We start from the raw sequence: 19,343 nt of genomic DNA on the forward strand, positions 1-19,343 counted from the left end.
TGGGGAAAAAAACAACAACACCAGCAATAACAAAGTTATTTTCTGACACATTTTTACACTGACAAAATTAAAAACACATTTTCCAAAGCTGCACGTGCGAAATTAACAAGAGAGAAAATGACGATCACTCAACTTGTTCTTGTGATTTGCTGTCACATCCTTCTCTGCTGACCTCATTTCCAGCTCCTTCCTGGAGCAGATAAAAACAGATCTTTGCCCTCTGCTGTCACTGTCATGTCTTTGGGTAATATTCTGTATTTTGCTTTGGACTGTCCACATCAGTTCCTTCATTCAAAATCACTATCTATCTTGTGACAAATGTTTCCAACTGATGCAGCGGTGGTGGTATTTTTATTTCAAGTTCTTATTTTGGAATAAGTTAATGTGTAGTATGTGAAAAATAATATTGTGTTCCTTATTGCCAAACTATGGATACTCAGATGATCATTTCAGGCTGAATTATTATCTATTAAATTCATCCATTTACCTCGGACAAAAGGCAGAATAGTTCCTATTTGTGTTGTGGAAGTCAAATCGGGACAATACCTGTCTTGTTGCTGTGTCATCCAGCATCTCCCCTGTAGCCTCATGACCTTCCTGTTTCCATGATTTCATTATAAAACAGACTCACACTGAAAAAAAAGAAAAAGACAACTCAGTATGTCTGCAGGGCTGTCTACCTCCTGACCTGACATTAAGCAGCTCCTTGTCATTATAAAGGGAAATGTTCAAAACCGTCATTTACTGCGCAGTTATTCTGCATGACGCGGCAAAGATGTTATTCCAATCTGTTTTTTAACCTAATTAACCTTTTTACTGTGTAAGCAGTCATTTTAAATGCACCACGTTCACCTGCTGGTCCTTTGTGTCCCTGCTCGTCCAGTTCATCTTGAAGAACTATGGAGAGAATCCGGACAACTACAACGAACAGATGAAGAAACTGGAGACGCTGCGTCAGGTAGGTGGTAACTGATCTCTGTGGCTTCAACCTGTTCTTGGTTTTTATGGAGTTCCTTAAAAGCTGCTTGTGAATGTAGTGAAAACTATTCACCTGTATATCTTCCACTTTAACACAACAGCTCATTCCCATTTGTAGCAGCTAAAGGTTCATGCGTATAACAGACTGTAAACATTTTCAAAAAGCTTATTCAGTCAGCTCTGAGCATCTTAATTTGACATTTGACACAAAATATTACTCAGGAAACAAGGGTCCCACACTGTGAAGAGGTAATAAGAATAAGAATGGCTTTTTTTAAATCCCCAAAGGGAAATTCATTTTTCTGTCACCTCATCTACCATTTGTAGAAGAATGAAAAAGCCTGATGGCTGATTGAAGGATCTTCTGTATCTCTCCGTCTCCCAGTGAAAAGAGAGAGGAGTGGTCCACCACTGCTGTTTTGTTTTCTTTGGTCCATCAAGGTGTTATGAAGTGGAAGATCTGAGTTGTTCAGAATGGCCTCTAACATCTTCACCACCTCCCACACAGACTGATTAAACATCTGCAGCAGATGTCTAGAGGTCTGAGTTTTCTTGACAAAAAGATACAGCTTTGCCCCCTTTTGGAGAGTGCGTCTGTGTTTAAGGACCAGTCCAACTTATTATCCAGGTGTACACACCTAGATATTTATAGTTTGACACCACCTCCATGTCCACTCCACAAGTATTCCCAAGCTGGAGAAGGGGGCCTGGAGCTGCAGAGATCCATGATCATTTCCTTAGTCTTTGAGGTGATCATGCAGAGATCTATCCAGCATCACAACTACAGAATCCACTGTTATAGTCAAGGCAATCTAGCTCATTTTTGACCCCAAAAAATTTGGGTGTATTTTGGGCATATTTGATGAGTGTATGGCTCATTTACATATTCAAATTCATTTTCAAAGAAACTTGTAATACAAAAAATGTTACATTTCATGCATACTTTCATTGTATAAAGTTTTATTGTGATAGGAGTAAAGGAAAAAAAATAGCCCCATTGGGGTGTATTGTTTTCTGGCCTTACTGGCACCATAGACTTTATACAGTAAATTAATCTTGGATTGATGAGAATTAAACATATTTCCCCAACTAGGATTTCTTAGGACTTTTAGTATGTTGTTCTGGACACCTCATAGAAATGATGTATGGTGAAAAACATTCTGTTTCAATTAGTCTGTCGGAAAACACTATTTTTCCTGGACTATTAGAGAAGATGCAATTGATCTCAGTAGAAATGATGACGTTATTGTGTTTGTGGTTTGTCTGTACTCTGTCTACTTCCTGTGGGCCACTCTAATGGAGTCAAATGTTCAATCTCACAGCCGAGGGATCTCAGATCAGTTTTCAAACCCGGCCCAGACTCAAGTCCACACGACCATTCAGCTCTTTTGAAACATCGATCAGTTCTGAACGTCCATGTTCGGACGAGTCATGTTTTCTCGTGTCGTGATTGTGTATCTGCGGTGAGGAGCGGCTGATTAAACCACAGCGTCTGCGTCCGTCCCCACAGAGCGCGGTGAACGTGACGAGGGATTTCGAGGGCTGCAGCACTCTGAGGAAGTACTTCGGCCAGCTGCATTACCTCCAGAGCCGGGTGCCCATGGGAACGAGCCAGGAGGCTGCCGTACCCATCTCATGGTAGACACACACACACACACACACACACACACACACACACACACACACACACACACACACACACACACACACACACACACACACACACACACACACACACACACACACACACACACACACACACACACACACACAGATATAACAGAGGCAGAGCTGAGCATTCACACACACCCGACCTCCTGCAGCATGAACTATTGTTTCCCTGCACTCCAGAGGGTTAGAGCTTATTTTAGAGATCCACTCACTGCAGTTGTTGCTGGATAAAAATGTCAGTTCACTGCCCTAAATCTTCATGTTCAGAGAGGTGAACAAAATATACAGTCCACTAGAATATCGAACAATCATAAGCCTTTAATTTCTTTGTTTTGATGTAGCAGATTCATGAGATAAGGGTCTCATATACAAAATGGGACCAGACTGTTACAGGTATTAAGAAGCCATATATCCCTGGTCTGAAATGTCTTTCTCTATAAAAGGAGACATTTGTGTCCTTGTAGACATTATACAATATTTATTGGGAGTGATTTGTTGAACAATGGCAGCTTATAATTGTTGTTTTTTGTTGTTTTTTGGAGATGTCTTGTATTTCATTGTCAGGGAGCAGAAAATGATGTCCAGTATTAATGTGTATATACTTTTAAATCCACTGTTTTTTAATTACCAGTAGATATTCTATAATATGTCCTTTTTTATTTTTTATTTGTTGGCAGGACTGAAATTTTCTCTGGAAAAACAGTCACCCATGATGACATCAGCTATGAGCAAGCCTGCATCCTCTACAATCTTGGTGAGTGAAGTCACATTGAGGGATTTATAGACGCTCATTAAAGCAGGTCAACCCATTTGCCTCCACAGGATATTCTGTTAAAAGGCTGGATGATGGAGTGAGATGGCTCAGACGCAGAGGGGAGAGAGAGAGGAGGCTCTGAGCCTCTCTCCTGATTGGCTGACTGTTTCATATGCATTAGAATAAAAATGTAGCAGTATGGATAGTAGGTCCTGGTATCCTGTCCTTGGGGCATGGCTGAAAGCCTGGCCTGCTTTGTTATGACATCACAAAGTTACAGAAGTTCTGACGGCTGGTTTTAAGTCTCAGTTTCTGAATACACAGGAGATGTGCATTTCTCTGTGGACTGAAGCTTTGATACTTTCACTGTATTAATATAGAACCTAGAGCTGCTTTTTAATCACACTACACATGGACATCTACCTTTATACCGTATGGAGCTTTAATGCAAACATCTACCTTTATACTGTATGGAGCTTTAGTACAAACATTTACCTTTATACTGTATGGAGCTTTAACACAAACATCTACCTTTATACTGTATGGAGCTTTAACACAAACATCTTCCTTTATACCGTATGGAGCTTTAACACAAACATCTACCTTTACACTGTATGGAGCTTTAACACATCTACCTTTATACTGTATGGAGCTTTAACACAAACATCTACCTTTATACTGTATGGAGCTTTAACACAAACATCTACCTTTACACTATACTGGACATTCAATATACTTATGAGCATGACAATATTTTTTTAAGATTGGACTTGGACAGTCTCCATCTGCAGTTTTTGTTTGTCACGTTCACTGAACTTAACATTTAAAGGAAGCAGCACATCTGACTGAATATTTCTCTGATTCTCTGTAGGGGCCCTACACTCCATGTTGGGAGCCATGGACAACAGGGTGTCTGAGGAGGTACCACACACAGACATAGACCAAACAGTCATGAACATGAACCGTTATGTGATGTACACACCAACACTGACTCTACTATGCTCTGTGTTCAGGGGATGAAGGTGTCGTGTACCCACTTCCAGTGCTCGGCCGGGGCCTTCTCCTACCTGAGAGACAATTTCAGCCACAACTTCAGTGTGGACATGAGCCACCAGATCCTTAACCTCAACATCAACCTCATGCTGGTAGGTTATAACCTTATGTGGACACACACACAAGCACATGCACTGGGAGGACAAAGTCATATTATCCTGTGTGTGTCTACTTGCCAGGGCCAAGCTCAGGAGTGTCTTCTGGAGAAGTCCATGTTGGACAACAGGAAGAGCTTCCTGGTCGCCCGCATTAGTGCTCAGGTCAGTGTCATGAAATATCCCTTACATTATATAATATCATATCAGCCAATAGAGGGTTTAACTTTTGCTGTGCTGCTGCAGGTGGTGGATTACTACAAAGAGGCCTGCAGGGCTCTGGAGAACTCAGAGACGGCCTCCATGCTGGGAAAGATCCAGAAGGACTGGAAGAAACTGGTCCAGATGAAGATCTACTACTTTGCTGCTATTGCACATGTGAGTGTCTGATGGGAGAGAGGGAAAATGGCTTGTGTGTGTGTGTGTATGGACAATTCAGTGCATGCATGAGCTTGTAAGTGTGTTGTGTGGGATTTGATTACTGGGATGTTTGAGCCTTGTTTGTCCCTCAACAGCTTCATATGGGAAAACAGGCTGAGGAGCAGCAGAAGTACGGAGAGCGGGTAGGACCACGTTTCTTGCAAGATTCTTTTTGTATTTTTATTTTTTTTTACATGAACTGTTAAAGGTGATGTGATGTTTGTGTTTTCTACTGTTTGTCTACTGTATCTGTCTGATCAGCTCTGTCTTGACCTTAAAGGGATAGTTCACCCTAGAATGATATTTCGCTCATTATCTACTCACCCTCATGTTGACTAAGGGCTGGAAGAATTATCAGAGTCCACCGTCCCTTCTCTTAGTTACAGGGGGTCTCGGCGTAGCAGTGAATTTCAATGCAACGGTTGCAAAGGGACACCGGAGCTCTTCGTAAAAAAACACACACAAAAAAACATCCAAATACCTCCATGATGCTCGTATGTAATGTCCGTCTTGTGCTGAAGCCCCAAATTGCGTAATTGTCCCGAAAAAAATTAAATAAGTCTATATTTTAAGCTTGTTTGTAGCGGAAGCTTCTCGTCTTCTTCTTCTTCTCCTCTTCCTGGTCCGTCCAAATATCGCGTGATTTGCGCCGGCGTCAGTGCGGTTACTGCGAATCACGCGAGATTTGGACGGACCAGGAAGAGGAGCTTCGAGAAGCTTCCGCTACAAACAAGCTTAAAATATAGACTTATTTAATTTTTTCGGGACAATTACGCAATTTGGGGCTTCAGCACAAGACGGACATTACATACGAGCATCATGGAGGTATTTGGATGTTTTTTTGTGTGTGTTTTTTTACGAAGAGCTCCGGTGTCCCTTTGCAACCGTTGCATTGAAATTCACTGCTACGCCAAGACCGCCTGTAACTCAGAGAAGGGACGGTGGACTCTGATAATTCTTCCAGCCCTTAGTCAACATAAGGGTGAGTAGATAATGAGCGAAATATCATTCTAGGGTGAACTATCCCTTTAAGGTCGTGGGTTTGATTCTCTTGTTGACAGAGATCACACCACTGGCAGCGTGGTACTTCTAGTTCCACTTCTATCTTTCATCTTTTTCTGAGCACTGACACTGAGGAGCTGTCAACCTGTGTGTGTGTGTGTTTGTGTGCATGTGACTGTAATCACATGTAGTTACATGTGTGTGTGGTTGTGTTTGACAGAGACTTGATATAAATGTATGGCAGATAGGGCTCAGAAGTAGATTAAAGTTAAAGCAGATATCAGCTTCACGGCCGTTTCGGCTAATGCTGCGTTCAAGGCAGGCTTTTGAAACCGTAAGTTACAGCTTCAAGTCACAACTACGACTTGGTAGCGTTCCAGGTAACCCGTAGCTCGTGTTTTTACCATCCTGTTGTCTGTGAAAGTTCCCTATAACGGCCACTCGTAACTTCCGACCCGTGAACTCGTACCAAATCGAACTGGTATGACTTCACAGGAAGGAAAAACACAAAGTACGAGTTTCTTTGAACGCACCATGAGTTAGCAGCCCCCGCCCTTGTCAGGCATCAATTGGTCCTCGTGCTACGTCACCACATTCACGCGCATCCCTTGGCTGCACACACAGCCCTTCATGCCGTTCTCTCTCCTCATTGGATAACACTTGTATCCCACAAGGAAAATTTTCTCCTCGGGTTACAGCAGAGCAGAGTGACGGAGAGACTCGTGTTTAGGCTGAAATACTTCATGTAAGTGATTGCTGACGGAAAATAGGACTATTTAGGACTTATATTAACAAAAACATTCCACTGATATCTGCTTTAAGTTACCATCCCAAGTGGCTGGATTTACGTCTTTTTTGTTGTTTTTTTCCAAATTGCACAACTGATAAGCACCCACCCCCTCTGTCCAATCAGGAATCACCAAAACCGTTGCTAAGTAAAACAGACCGTTGCTAGGGACGCCGCTGTGATGGGAGTAGCACAGAGCAGAAGAACTATGCAGGATATTTACCTTGTGTTTCATTGTTACTGTCATTAAACAGCTTGGGACTAATTATGATGTTAGATAAATGACTTGTAACTTGTTACAGGGAGAGTGGAGGCTCTCTGCCTTCCACACCGCTGCTGGAAACCAAACCTGCGATCAGAGCCTCGGACCCGGTGCCACAGCTCTCTCTCTGTGGCACCACGAGTCACGTCCTGTGAACGTCTCTGATTTGGTAGTTTGATTGACAGATGGACCATTCAACCAAAGTTGTCTGAGACTAATTTGATTGGTCGGCCAGATTTTGGCCCCTGCTCCTTACACAGACGACCAAATTTGGTCATAGATATGTCAAATCACTTATGCCATCAATTACTGTCTAATATTTACCAGATATACTCCGTTTTTTATAATTTTGCCAAGATTTTGCCAAAAATGAGCCGCCTGGGATGGTACTTTAACTGCAGAGCTATCAGAGGAGTCCCTGATCAATGAATTGGGTCTCAGCTGTGGTTCTGGCCTCAGGCTCAGAGGTTGCCATGACGATTGATGCATCCCAGGCTGAGGAGGGTAGATTTAGACATAAATCAAACATACATTGCTTCAGCATACTTTCACCTACAGAGTCCATTTAAACTTAAAAATGTCGACAAGTCTTGTGTGTTGATTTGCTTTTTCACATTTTAATTCATCACTGTTGAATGATCATGATCATTTTTTGGGAGAAATGTTGAACCATGTCTTGAACCATTCTTAGTCTGGCCCCTCACCTGAGAACAAGTTGCCATGGGAGACCCTGCAGGAGCACATTGCTCCAGACAACACAGGCCTCAGGTTCACAGGGACACGCAAACCTCTCCACCACGATAAGGTGATGGTTCCTGGAGAGGTAAAAAAATATAGTTGCTCTGCAGGTTTTTTTTTTAGTTTTAGTTTAAAAAAAAATATATGTTTTATATAAAAAAATATAGTAAAAATAATACAAATATGGGGATAATGGGATGGTGAAGGGTGGGGTGGGTTAAGGAGGGCTTGGGTCTTGGGGGTGATCTGGTGGGGGTTAGAGGGCGGGAGGGGGGATTCGGGGGGAGGAGCTTCTTATTCGTCTACTCCTCCATTCTCTTCCTTCTCTTTCTCTCCTCTCTTTCTTTTTTCTCTTGTTCTTTTCTTTCTCTCTTCTCCCTCTTTTCATTCTGTTCTCTCTCCTCCCTTTCTTTCTTCTCTTGTTCTTTTCTTTCTCTCTTTTCCCTCTTCTCATTTTTCTTTCTCTCTTCCCTCTCTTCCTTTTCTTTCTTCTCCTGCTGTTTCTGCTCCTTATTGAGCCTCTTTTCCTCCTCCTTCTTTATCTTTGCTTTCTCCTTATCGGTTCTGGAGGCCAGTTCCTGGAGCCCGGTATTTTCAGTGGCCAGGCGCTGCAGGTCCTCCTCCATCCTTCTGGCCTTTAACAACCAGTGTCTCTCTCTGTTGAGCCAACTCTCCTCTATGTCAATCCTCTTGTTGTGCAGCTCCTCTTTCTGGTTCTTCTCCTGTTCAAGACTTTCCTGCAGGGCGTTGACCCTCGCCTCGCAGTCAGCCTCACATTGCTGGAGCTTGATGTTGGTATTATTGAGTTTGAGGGCGCACTCCACGTTGTTCTTTATCAGTGTCATCATTTTGTTTGTAGCAGTGGTCATCTTCTCGTCTTTCTCCGTCATGATTAGGTCAACCTTCACCTTACAGCTCCTCTGCACAGCGTGGAGTTCAGCGGCTGCCTTCTTTTCATTACTGGCAGTCATCTGCTGAAGAGCGATGAATGTTGCCTCACATTTCTGGAGTTTGGTGTTGAGGTCCTGGAGTTGAAATGTGTACTCCATGTTCTTTTTCACCAGGGCCATGTTTTCAGTGGTAGCCCTGGTGATCTCCTCTTCCTTCTCTTTCATGATGAGGTCAATCTTTTCATCACAGCTCCTCTGCAGAGCCTGGAGCTCAGAGGCTGCCTTCTCTTCCTGAGTGGCCGTCATCTGGTGAAGGGCGTTGAATTGTGTCTCACATTTCTGGAGTTTGGTGTTGAGGTCCTGGTTTTCCATTTTTGCCATGGTGATCTCCTCATCCTTCTCTTTGATGATGAGGTCAATCTTGTCGTCATAGCTCTTCTGTAGAGCGCGGAGTTGGGAGGCTGCCTTCTCCTCCTTTACACTCATTTGGTTTTGCCAGGTGGCATTTAATTGGCCGAGTGACTGGGCGAAGGAGTCCTCCGTGTCCTTAATCCTTTTGTCCTTTTCAATCACTTGGTGGTTGAGCCAATTGTTGTTTGAACGGCAGGCATTGAGATCTGCCATGCAGAGGTGGAGCTCATGCATCTTTGCATGGACACATTGCTCCATTTCTCTTTGCCTGCCGTTGTACAAAGCCTCTCTGGCTTTGGCTGACTCAGATTCCTTTCCAAGGTTTTCAAGGCCGTTCCTGGTCCAAGCAAGAGTTGAAGCCAAAGACTTCATATCTTCTTGCAGGGTTTTCCTTTCCTGCTCCCAGCTGTTTTCTTTGCTGAGTAGCTGCTGCTTCAGAGCAGCGTTTTCCTCAGCCAGCTGTTTATTCTCCATCTTGGAGTTGAGCAGGGCTGTCTGGAGGTCATGCAGCGTTTGAGGAGTGTACTCCTGCTGCTGGTCGTCACCAAGCCGTGCTCGTCTTGGTGACTTGTTGTCACGTTCTGCCATCTTTACTGAGCACAGAAACTGTAGCACAGTTGAATATATAGCAGAAGTTATAGGATATTGATTAATTACTTTAATTAATTATGTGTAATTTTTAATTACTCGTAATTTGTTGTAATTAAACAATTGCAATCGATCAGTAACTACACAGAAAATGTCAGACTTTGTCTCTGTCTTCACTGTGTGCATCCACTGAGAGATATGTCTCTGAGATCAGTTGGTAGGCTACTTAACAACTGATGTGTGATGTCATCCAGAATGTTGAAAGGAATCATGTGTGATGAAAGAATGTCATGTAATGACATCATGTGTGATCTCACATGATTCCTTTCAACATTCTGGATGACATCACACATCACTTGTTAAGTAGCCTACCAACTGATCTCAGAGACATATCTCTCAGTGGATGCACACAGTGAAGACAGAGACAAAGTCTGACATTTTCTGTGTAGTTACTGATCGATTGCAATTGTTTAATTACAACAAATTACGAGTAATTAAAAATTACACATAATTAATTAAAGTAATTAATCAATATCCTAAAACTTCTGTTATATCTTCAACTGTGCTACAGTTTCTGTGTTCGGTTAAGATGACAGAACGTGACAACAAGTCACCAAGACGAGCACGGCTTGGTGACGACCAGCAGCAGGAGTACACTCCTCAAACGCTGCATGACCTCCAGACAGCCCTGCTCAACTCCAAGATGGAGAATAAACAGCTGGCTGAGGAAAACGCTGCTCTGAAGCAGCAGCTACTCAGCAAAGAAAACAGCTGGGAGCAGGAAAGGAAAACCCTGCAAGAAGATATGAAGTCTTTGGCTTCAACTCTTGCTTGGACCAGGAACGGCCTTGAAAACCTTGGAAAGGAATCTGAGTCAGCCAAAGCCAGAGAGGCTTTGTACAACGGCAGGCAAAGAGAAATGGAGCAATGTGTCCATGCAAAGATGCATGAGCTCCACCTCTGCATGGCAGATCTCAATGCCTGCCGTTCAAACAACAATTGGCTCAACCACCAAGTGATTGAAAAGGACAAAAGGATTAAAGACAATGAGGACTCCTTCGCCCAGTCACTCGGCCAATTAAATGCCACCTGGCAAAACCAAATGAGTGTAAAGGAGGAGAAGGCAGCCTCCCAACTCCGCGCTCTACAGAAGAGCTATGACGACAAGATTGACCTCATCATCAAAGAGGATGAGGAGATCACCATGGCAAAAATGGAAAACCAGGACCTCAACACCAAACTCCAGAAATGTGAGACACAATTCAACGCCCTTCACCAGATGACGGCCACTCAGGAAGAGAAGGCAGCCTCTGAGCTCCAGGCTCTGCAGAGGAGCTGTGATGAAAAGATTGACCTCATCATGAAAGAGAAGGAAGAGGAGATCACCAGGGCTACCACTGAAAACATGGCCCTGGTGAAAAAGAACATGGAGTACACATTTCAACTCCAGGACCTCAACACCAAACTCCAGAAATGTGAGGCAACATTCATCGCTCTTCAGCAGATGACTGCCAGTAATGAAAAGAAGGCAGCCGCTGAACTCCACGCTGTGCAGAGGAGCTGTAAGGTGAAGGTCGACCTAATCATGACGGAGAAAGACGAGAAGATGACCACTGCTACAAACAAAATGATGACACTGATAAAGAACAACGTGGAGTGCGCCCTCAAACTCAATAATACCAACATCAAGCTCCAGCAATGTGAGGCTGACTGCGAGACGAGGGTCAACGCCCTGCAGGAAAGTCTGGAACAGGAGAAGAACCAGAAAGAGGAGCTGCACAACAAGAGGATTGACATAGAGGAGAGTTGGCTCAACAGAGAGAGACACTGGTTGTTAAAGGCCAGAAGGATGGAGGAGGACCTGCAGCGCCTGGCCACTGAAAACACCGGGCTCCAGGAACTGGCCTCCAGAACCGATAAGGAGAAAGCAAAGATAAAGAAGGAGGAGGAAAAGAGGCTCAAAAAGGAGCAGAAACAGCAGGAGAAGAAAGAAAAGGAAGAGAGGGAAGAGAGAAAGAAAAATGAGAAGAGGGAAAAGAGAGAAAGAAAAGAACAAGAGAGGAAAGAAAGGGAGGAGAGAGAACAGATTGAAAAGAGGGAGAAGAGAGAAAGAAAAGAACAAGAGAAAAAAGAAAGAGAGGAGAGAAAGAGGAGGAAGAGAATGGAGGAGTAGAAGAATAAGAAGCTCCTCCCCCCGAATCCCCCCTCCCACCCTCAGATCACCCCCAAGACCCAAGCCCTCCTTAACCCACCCCACCCTTCACCATCCCATTATCCCCATATTAGTATTATTTTTATATTTTTACTATATATTTTTTTATATAAAACATATATGTTTTTTTTAAAAACAAAAAAAACAACAACTACAGAGCAACTATATATTTTTACCTCTCCAGGAACCATCACCTTATCGTGGTGGAGAGGTTTGCGTGTCCCTGTGAACCTGAGGCCTGTGTTGTCTGGAGCAATGTGCTCCTGCAGGGTCTCCCATGGCAACTTGTTCTCAGGTGAGGGGCCAGACTAAGAATGGTTCAAGACATGGTTCAACATTTCTCCCAAAAAATGATCATGATCATTCAACAGTGATGAATTAAAATGTGAAAAAGCAAATCAACACACAAGACTTGTCGACATTTTTAAGTTTAAATGGACTCTGTAGGTGAAAGTATGCTGAAGCAATGTATGTTTGATTGATGTCTAAATCTACCCTCCTCAGCCTAGGGTGCATCAATCGTCATGGCAACCTCTGAGCCTGAGGCCAGAACCACAGCTGAGACCATATTCATTAATCTGATATTTCTGCAGTTAATCTACTTCTGACTCCTATCTCCTATACATTTATATGAAGTCTCTGTCAAACACAACCACGCAACTCTTTATGTGATTACAATCACACATACACACACACAGGTTCACACACCTCAATGTCAGTGCTCAGAAAGATGAAAGATGGAGCTGGAAAATTTCCTCGCAGGAATTTTTAAAGTGCCACGGGGGCCGCTGCCGGTGTAGAGTGGTTTTCCTTCAACTAAATGTCTCTGACATAAAAATAAAGAAATTCTGCTTTTCTTTCTCTTCTTACTTAATTAAGGTCAAGACAGAGCTAATCAGACAGACACAGCTCCAAGCTGTGTCTTAAAGGAATAGTTCACCAAAAAATGAAATCAGTCATTGTTGACTTACCCTCATGCTGATGAATACTCCAAAGTAGTTTTTTATTCCTCAAAGTGCATCTGGAGACCTGGGAGGGGGGTTCGTAGTCCAACAAAATCCTTACATGAGAGTCAATAGCGCCCGACATAAAAAGGTCAGGGGGGCTGCAAGGACAGAATTTCTTTGTCTGAAGTTACAGACACTTTAAATTTTCAGTTTTTAAATAAATCATCTGAACATAAAAAATAAAAAAACCTCCAAGAGTTTTAAATACCGGACACTTGGCCTGTAGCTGACAGTTCAGGTAGTTAGCTTAGCTTAGCATAGGGACAGGGGGACACAGCTCGTGTGACTTGCTCTGTAAAAAATGAAAATAATGTTTCCAGTCTCAGTCAGTATGAATCTTGACATGTAAGAAGAAGCAGCACTAGTAAACACTAATGTTGCCCTCTAGATCAAATTCAGGGTAAAAGAAAGTTTCTTGCACAGAGCTAAATAGCAGTTCCTAACACTTACCCACACAGTTTCACTGTTGCAGTTGTTGTAACGTTGTTTTTCCTTCAGCTAAATGTCTCAGACATTTATTATTTGTTCCTGAATGAATAAATGAATACTGATTGTCTTTCTCTTCCTACTTAAATGTGTACATCCTGTTTGTTTCAGCTGGCGTACCTGCAGAGCTCCCTGGATAAACTCAGTGAAGCCATCAAACTGGCCAAGGTAGAACAGCAACACATGAACATGTTTTTAATGTCACTGTGACCTGTCAGTGTGTTTGTGTGTGTTCTCACTGTGTGTTTTCCTTGTCTTGGTACAACCAGGGTCAGCCTGACAGCGTGCAGGAGGCTTTGAGATTCACCATGGACGTTATCGGTGGAAAGTGAGTGGCCGGTCTTGTTCTTTCTCTTGTAGTTCCGCCAGCATCTTATGGAAAGAAATGTGCAGTGTGTGAATGTTTTCTTTGTCATTTGACCTGTAGGTTCAATTCAGCCAAAAAGGACAACGACTTCATCTACCATGAGACGGTTCCTTCTCTGGAGACTCTGGCCTCAGTCAAAGGTAACAGGGAGCTCACTCACTGTGTTAATGCAAAGCAGCATTTACATGTAGCGGTTTTGTGTTTTGCAGAGTGACACAAGAAGCCCTTTGTGTATCTGTGTTTGAGAGAGTTCATTTTCTCATTCATAATGTCTGTCCCAAAAATATTCATTTGGATATTATAGAAGACAAGAAACAGGAAATATTCACATTTAAGAAACAAAATGTTTGTAGGTACTGTCAACTATACCTTTTAAAGGGATAGTTCAACATTTTAGCAAATTGGCCCATTGCCATAATCCCTATAGTCTTAGCAGTAGGTTCATTACTTTTAATTGTCGGTGTAAGCTATTTTTAGAATGGCCGAGCAGAGCCGCGAGCTGCTCAGAGCTACGCTACGGAGGCTCTTGGTTTCCCTCATCAAACTCATCAAATACACAATCCAACAACTCCACAACGCTCTGGTGGGCAAGTTGTGAGCTGCACATTCACCACACTATGAGATAATAACAGAACATTACCAGACGGAGTTGTTTTAGAGGGAAATTCATGCAAAACAGCTGATGGAAAACAACTGTCTCATAACGTTCTATTATTATCTCATAGTGTGATGAATGTGCAGGTCACAACTTGTCCACCAGAGCGTTTGGAGTTGTTGGATTGTGTATTTGATGAGTTTGATGAGGGAAACCAAGACATCCCATTAGCCTCCGTAGCATAGCTCTGAGCAGCTCTTGTCTATAACAACATCTACTGCACGTCTGTCCGTCCTGGGTGAGGGATCCCTCCTCTGTTGCTCACCCTGAGGTTTCTCCGATTTTTCCCTGTTAAAAGGGTTTTCTATGGAGTTTTTCCTCAGTGGATGTGAGGGTCTAAGGACAGAGGATGCTGTTATGATGCCATGTAAAGTCCTTTGAGACAAACTGTTTGTAAAAATGGGCTATACAAATAAAATTGCCTTGCCTTGCCTTGACTCGCGGCTCTGCTCCGCCGTTCTAAAAATAGCTTGCACCGACAATTAAAGGTAAGGTAACCTACTCCTAAGACTATAGGGCTTATGGCAATGGGCCAATTTGCCAAAATGTTGAACTATCCCTTTAAAAATATAAAAAGAAAAAAAGAAACAAAATGAATGAAATTGATCATAATAGTTGCAGAATAATTTTTAGAAAGTCTGTTGACTGATTACTTCTGATCGCTCTGATCCAAAATGCACGAATGAGGCTGATTGACGATTCTGTGCTGTAAACAAACCACAACAGCTGTTCTTGTCACATTCCTGTCACATGCTGCTGGTTGTGACCCCTCCTCCTCCTCCACCTCCTCCAATCACGATCTTCATCATTCTGCCTGTGTGTCCCTGTCCCTCCTCCAGGCGCACCGCTGGTCAAAGCTCTACCCGTCAACCCCACCGACCCCACCGTCACCGGACCGGACCTGTTCGCCAAGCTGGTGCCGATGGCTGCTCACGAAGCCTCTTCTCTCTACAGGTGAGGCGCCGTGGCATGGTGTTGACGGGTGAAGATGTTTATGTTTATTCATCTTCTGACACATAAGGATGATTGGGTAACGTCTGTGGTTCCTGTTGTGTTTGTGTTCCTCCAGCGAGGAGAAGGCCAAGCTGCTGAGGGACGTCATGGCCAAGATAGAAAGCAGGAATGAGACACTAGAGTGAGTATCAGAGCGTGTGCAGCTGTGATCAAATTGAAGTGTATATTCAAGAGTGTATTTTTATTGATAATTGATAAGTCGTGACATCCAGTGAGTGCAACACAGAGTTACCGTACTGTAGTATGTGTCAACAGGGTTCCCACGTGTCCTGGAAAATGTTCAACCAATTTTCCAGTCATGGAAAGCACATGGAAAATGAGAAAAAAGTCAAATGTTCTGGAAAAGCTTGAGTTGTCCTGGAAAATTATTTATCACATCGTGACATCAGCTACCAGAGCTCTGTTGGACTTTTTCAGACCCCACCAAGGATTTATTTTCCAAAGAGATCTAAGACTAGCAACTTTGAGTTGTTTCCAGTATTGGACCATGAGGGTTTTTTTCTGCTGAGTGATGATGGAGGAGCAGCAGAGAGCTGTAGTGGGTGTGGTTTCAAAACAAAAACAACATGTTTGCGTTTACATTTCGCAAATCGCGCGAGTAGATAATGAGTGCAATTTGAATTTTGGGTGAACTATCCCTTTAAATCAGACTTCTGGGGCTGAGAGAGGAATAAACATAGAAACAATCATCTACAAAATAAGGTACAACTGTAGAAAAGAACACTTGAATGGAACAGGGGGATTTATTAGTGTACGGCGTAGTAACATGTCTGTCAGACTGTAGCAGCTGAAACTGTCCTGGAAAAGTCCTAGAAAATGATTTCAAGAAAAGAGTGGGAACCCTGGTCAGGTGTCAGGTCATGGTAATAAGGAGTTGGACTGGTCCCTAAACACAGAAGCACTCTACAAAAAGGGACAGAGCTTCCTCTTTTTGTTAAGAAAAGTCAGATCTGTAGACATCTGCAGTGAGATGCTGCAGATGTTTAATCAGTCTGTGTGGCAGGTGTGTTGTTGTATGCTGCAGTCTGCTGGGGAGGCAGCATCAGAGGACACAAAGAGAATGGACAGATGAGTTGCTGGCTCTGTGACTGGAGCCAGGCTGGACACACTGGGGGGACGTGGTGGAGACACACACTGAAGATGTTAGAGGTCATTCTGAACAACTCAGATCTTCCACTTCATAACACCTTGATGGACCAAAGAAAACAAAACACCAGTGGTGGACCACTCCTCTCTCTTCACTGCAGGACGGAGAGATACAGAAGATCCTTTGTACCTTTCACACCTTACCTTTCTTCTACAAATGGTAGATGAGCTGACAGACAAATGAATTTCCCTTTGGGGATTAATTAAGTCATTCTTATCTTATCTTAGTTAGGTGCCTGTGTAAATTATAGACCTATCATTTTCTGTAAGAACTTTTTTTCTGCCATTAATTAAGTGATGATCATTTATAGTAGCATAATTTTGTTTTCAATTACCGTAGTTTGATACTCTGACCACCTGACCACCGAGCACCCCAGAAACTTATTAGCTTTTTGCATTGCAGCAGCAGTTCATCCTGGTTTTGCACAGTTCTGATGCTGACAATACAACCTCACACTCACACTGCTCATCACAACACACAACATATAATAATGAAGCTTACAATTACAACAGACTCAATGAAAATGAAAGTTCCAACCAAATCTATCACTGGCTGCCGGATGTCTTAGTGTGAATTCCAGTGTTGTGTTGTTGTGTATGGTCCTGTGTGGTAAATTGATGTTGTTTTATAGTCTTTGCTGTTTGTGAGTGACCATAGATAACAATATAACTGGACGTCTTGTCTGTCTCCTGCTTCAGGCAGTTCATGGACTCTCTGGGCCTGGAGCCGGAGTCTGTGGACAATCTGGACATGTACAGTCACATCCCTCCGGTCCTGATGGAGAAATGTGCTGCGCTCAGCGTCCGGCCCGACACCGTCAAGAGCCTCATCCAGTCCATGCAGGGTCAGCAGCAGCTTTAACCCCCACGCTGTCCAATTCACACACATTTTGATGGTTTGTTATCGTGTAAACAAGCGTCCACCACTTTACCTCCCGTGCAGTGCTGTCGGGCGTCTTCACCGACGTGGAGTCTTCGCTGAAGGAGATCAGAGACGTGCTGGAGGCGGACGAGACCGGGGAGCGGGCGCTGCAGGAGGCCGGCGGCCCCGCCCTGGGCGAGGTGCACCCGGCGGCGCAGGGCCAGGCTCTGGCCGAGATCCGCAGGGACCTGGAGAAGTACATGGAGGCCCACGAGAAGGCCAGCTTCACCAACACAGAGCTCCACCGGGCCATGAACCTGCACATCAGCAACCTGCGACTCCTGGGGGGGCCGCTGGAGAGTCTGAGAGACGCCCTGCCCCGGCCCCAGCTCAGTGAAGGTGATGAATCAGTACAAGGTTTACAGCATAGATATACTGTATATAAGAAGACTAGGTAACTCACCCAGCGCTGCTGCCCAATGACGCGGCGTCGCCACACGGCCGCCATCTTGCATTGGTCCGCCCGCTCCCTCAGAACATTAAGCCTATAGTGCATAGTGCATGTTCTACGAAAATAACCAGAACTTGCTCAGTTTTTGACCAATTTTCAAATGGTTTTGGATGTCAGAAATGCAGTTATGGTACTGCAAAATCATGAATAATGTTAAAGGTCCAGTGTGTATAATGGGGGGAAAAACCCTGACATCCAGCGCTCAGATTCTAGATTGCAGTGCTCACTTGCTAGCACTCACCCCTCCCGTCGGCAAGGTGACGGTGGCCTCCGAGGACAAAAAAAACTTGTTTACCACAACTAGGAGTATTTCAGGAGCATGGAGCGATGAGGTGAAGATCTAAACCATTTTACCATATGTTTGCTGTTTCCTACTCCTTCTTTCCTTCCGCCTTTTTCTCGGATTTTATAATTTTATGAACATAAAACTCGCAAAACCTGCTCTCTGACTGGCTGGATCTTCTGTTCTGGCTGCCGTACAAACATGGCGGCGCAAGATGGTGACACTCTATAAAGCAAGACCCTTGCTATATGTATATGATTATACACTTATACTAATATATTAGGGGTGGAAGAAAAAATCGATTCACATAAATATCGCAATATCTTTTTTGACGATTATTTTTTTCAAAAATCCATTTTTTTTTTATTTTTAAATATTGTGCAATGTGCATTTGTTAGCCTTTTTTACATACAGAGAGTACAGGTTTTGAACCTTAGACCTTTAAATTATGTACTTTTCTATGAAAGTAACACTGAAGTAACATTATGAAAATAGTTAAAGTAATATCTATATATGTGTAACGGAGGTCCGCGGGTATAGTCACAGTCACGAGGTAACAGTAAGGAGAAGTGACAGCGTGTGACGGTTACCGGTACTGAAGTTAAACTCAGTACCCACTTGCCAAGTGGTCATTGACCTCTTGGCGAAACGGTTAGCATCGGGAGACCTGGGTTTGAAACCCACTCAGGGCAGGCCAGACAAATTCGGTCACATATGGACAAAATTACAAAATTACAGTTTTTTTAGTGCAGATGACTGGATCACCCATCTCCTGCAGCCAGAGTCAGAGCATGTGGACCGATGCAATATGGCCGTCTGCGAGTTAGGTCTACACGTAATCCGATCCACCCCCTTGGTTTTCAGGCTTGATATGATCCTATATAAGTCAAATATTTTAGAATTGAATTAAAGGTAAATTGTGAGTGTGACCCAGTGTGTGTGTGTGTTTTGACATACAGAGGAAGTAGCAGGGCTGCAGTGCATGAAGCGGATCCTGGGGAAGGTGCAGGAGATGAGGGAGCAGAGGGGCTCGCTGGAGAAGCAGCTCCGTGACCTGATCCAGCAGGACGACATCACCTCCACCCTGGTCACCACAGAGAGAGCTGACATGAAGGTAATCTGTGGAAATCAATCTGCAGAGTTCAATACAC

At 43.6% G+C, this 19,343-nt stretch overlaps 1 protein-coding gene across 1 annotated transcript in view; it reads left to right on the forward strand.

The window, feature by feature from the left end:
* ptpn23a (protein tyrosine phosphatase, non-receptor type 23, a) overlaps positions 1–19,343 on the forward strand; it is a 33,169-nt gene that overhangs the window by 1,002 nt on the left and 12,824 nt on the right. The window contains exons 2-17 of the mRNA XM_083989778.1: positions 884–958; positions 2,489–2,616; positions 3,327–3,403; positions 4,275–4,324; positions 4,417–4,548; positions 4,636–4,716; positions 4,798–4,929; positions 5,067–5,114; positions 13,466–13,522; positions 13,624–13,682; positions 13,782–13,861; positions 15,216–15,330; positions 15,446–15,511; positions 17,236–17,381; positions 17,480–17,797; positions 19,152–19,306. Of these exons, the coding sequence (XP_083845904.1) occupies positions 884–958; positions 2,489–2,616; positions 3,327–3,403; positions 4,275–4,324; positions 4,417–4,548; positions 4,636–4,716; positions 4,798–4,929; positions 5,067–5,114; positions 13,466–13,522; positions 13,624–13,682; positions 13,782–13,861; positions 15,216–15,330; positions 15,446–15,511; positions 17,236–17,381; positions 17,480–17,797; positions 19,152–19,306 (1,719 nt within the window). The remainder of the gene's footprint in view (positions 1–883; positions 959–2,488; positions 2,617–3,326; positions 3,404–4,274; positions 4,325–4,416; positions 4,549–4,635; positions 4,717–4,797; positions 4,930–5,066; positions 5,115–13,465; positions 13,523–13,623; positions 13,683–13,781; positions 13,862–15,215; positions 15,331–15,445; positions 15,512–17,235; positions 17,382–17,479; positions 17,798–19,151; positions 19,307–19,343) is intronic.

The sequence above is a fragment of the Trachurus trachurus genome (genome assembly GCF_905171665.1).
Source record: "Trachurus trachurus genome assembly, chromosome: 16".
Taxonomy (NCBI): Eukaryota; Metazoa; Chordata; class Actinopteri; order Carangiformes; family Carangidae; genus Trachurus; species Trachurus trachurus.